The 2,383-nt window shown below is 73.0% G+C and overlaps 1 protein-coding gene across 1 annotated transcript in view; it reads right to left on the reverse strand.

Moving 5' to 3' along the window:
• Nucleotides 1-6: 6 nt before the first annotated feature.
• NARF (nuclear prelamin A recognition factor) overlaps nucleotides 7-2,383 on the reverse strand; it is a 3,365-nt gene continuing 988 nt past the window's right edge. The window contains exons 2-3 of the mRNA XM_012734735.1: nucleotides 1,032-1,485; nucleotides 7-249 (exon numbers count right to left, since the gene is read on the reverse strand). Of these exons, the coding sequence (XP_012590189.1) occupies nucleotides 22-249; nucleotides 1,032-1,485 (682 nt within the window). The 3' untranslated portion in view covers nucleotides 7-21. The remainder of the gene's footprint in view (nucleotides 250-1,031; nucleotides 1,486-2,383) is intronic.

The following is a 2,383-nucleotide window of genomic DNA, read 5'->3' on the forward strand; positions in this document are numbered from 1 at the left end:
GGCCGCCTCGGGCGGCGCCGCTCACCCAGGCTCTTGAGGAAGCCACAGAGTCTCCGGGACGCGTCGGCCACGCTGAGGCTGAACTTGGCAGCGAAGTACGGCAGGGCCTGGGGGCACACGGACACTGCCAGCACCTTGTGCTGCGAGGCGTCGGGTTCCTGGGGGGGAGGCGGCCGTCAGGGCGCCAGCGCCTCCGTGCGGGGAGAGGACCGGGCGGCTTAGGCCAGTCCCGCTGGCGAGCCTGGGTGTCTGCAGAAAAACGACGACCCCTGAGGGAACGCGGAGCCCCGCGGAGGGACGCACGCCCAGCCGAGCGCCTCGGGGCCTCAGCCCCGGTCACCTCAGACGCCGCCCCGAGGCACGGGGCCCTCCTTCCGCCCACTCCAGAAACACTGTCCACGCGCGCCCACAGGTCGGGGCGTCCAGGCCCCAGGCCCATCTGCCGTCACTGCACTGGCCCCACCCCGGCCAGACCGAGTTGCCCAGCAGAGGCCGTGCAGGCACTCTCACACTGCTCGGGGAGCGCGGCCCGGCCCCGTGGCCCCCCGTGACCGCAGCCCGCAGTCTGCTCGACGCCTGCGGTCAGAGCCGGCGGCGGCTGTGGGCCCCACGGGCGAGCAAGGAGCCCGCCAGCACACTGACCCTCCGCTGTCGGGTGTGCTCGGGTGCTCGCAGGGTGCGGCCATCCCTGCGGATATGGAGGGGCACAGCTGCTTTTAGGGGTCGTGGGGCCCTGCAGGCAGTTCAGAGGCTCCAAGCTGTGTCAGGGTCCCGCTGAGCTCCAACAGAGCCTTGTTCTAGGGGGACGTACGGGGCGTCCGCACCAGGCTGGCCGCTCCGCCCTAAGCTGACCTACAGGGCCCGACTGCGGGCGGGGACGGCCAGACGAGGGGCTGCGTGCCCCGGGCTCGCCGCGGGCTCACACCAGACCAGGGTCTCTGGGGCTCCCCGCAGCCACCCCGCACTGGCACCTGCAGGGCTGCGGCTTCCTCTCCCGCAGGGAGGCCGCGGCCCGCGCCCAGGAGCCGCACCTGGTTCAGGCTCAGGACTCGGGAGAAGTCCTCGGCGTTCTGCTGGGCGAGCCGGGCGCCCTCCTCTGCGGTCACGCAGCTGTCGCAGGCCAGGCAGTCGCTCAGAAACACCTTCGCGTCCGCCAGCTTGTGGAACTCGCTCTTCTGCGGAAAGGGAGGTTTTGGCCTGAATCCCGGTCGGGGCTCCCCACCGCGCCCAGGGACAGCGGCGTGAGGACACGGAAGCCCACGCTGCAGCTGACCCGCCAGGCCCGGCCCGCACTGGGGGCTGCGCGATGGCTCTTGGCCCGGAAGGCAGCAGGAGCCTCCCGGGGCCGGCTGGCCTGGGGCCCTGCACGACGGCCTCCCGCGTCTGCCCGGCCGGGCTCGCTCACGCTCATCTCCCAGTGAGGACACCGCAGTCCCCTCATGCCGTGACGCCCTGCTGTGCCCCAGGCGCGTGTCCCGCTGGGCACTGGGCGGCCCGCCCCTGCAGCCTCCGGTTCACCGCTGCCCCCCCACGCCCGTCCGCCCCCGCAGTGGGAGGGGCTCTCGGGAGCCCCGGCACCCCTGGCCCCGCGGGCTGTGCTGTCTGCGTGTGGCAGGGGCTCCGGGCCAGCCCCTGGGCCGCCAAGGCCCCACGGGTGCAGGCGTCCGCTGAGCCTCCTGCACTGTCGCTTTCCCGCCGGCCCTTCCTGCCGGCAGCTCTGGACCGGCTCGGCCGTCACCAGTGTCAGAGCACATGTGTCCCAGCACCGCCCACCTCGCCGACACAGGGTTCACACTTCCAGCAGGTGCCCAGGCCAGCTGGGCTGCAGCCCCAGGGTGGAGCGAGGGCCTGGCCCAGGCTGGCGCCCACACACACCCCTGCTCTCTGCAGGCTTCCGCTGCAGCCGTCGGGCGGGTGTGTCCCACAGACCTGAGGGGCCAGGGCAGGGGCACCCTGCTCTTTTCCTGCTCTGCCCCGCCCCAGGGTGGTCAAGTGTCCCTCTCAGTACCTGCCCACACCCCTTCCTTGGCCACAGCAGCTGGCTGCCCTCCGGCCCCTTCTCAGAGGCGCCAGCTGGAAGCGCCTCCCCGCAGCACAGCCCCCCGGGAGGGACACCCGGGCCGAGGGACACCTGCAGGTGATGAGGCTGGAGGGCAGGCCTGAGCACCCCCACCTCCTTCTGCCTGAGCCGGGAGTGTCTGTCCAGTCTGGCCGCCCCGCCCAGCCCCACAGGCCACCTCAGGCCGGCGGCCCTGGACAGGAACCAGAGGAGGGGCCGAGCCTGGGCGCTCAAAACCGCAGGATCCGGAGGGCAGCAGCGCCTCGGCAGGCGCCCACCGACACCCCACTACCGTCAAGCTCCACCCCCCACCCCCCACCCCCG

Source organism: Condylura cristata, unplaced genomic scaffold, assembly GCF_000260355.1.
Source record: "Condylura cristata isolate star-nosed mole 26May11 unplaced genomic scaffold, ConCri1.0 scaffold00068, whole genome shotgun sequence".
NCBI lineage: Eukaryota > Metazoa > Chordata > Mammalia > Eulipotyphla > Talpidae > Condylura > Condylura cristata.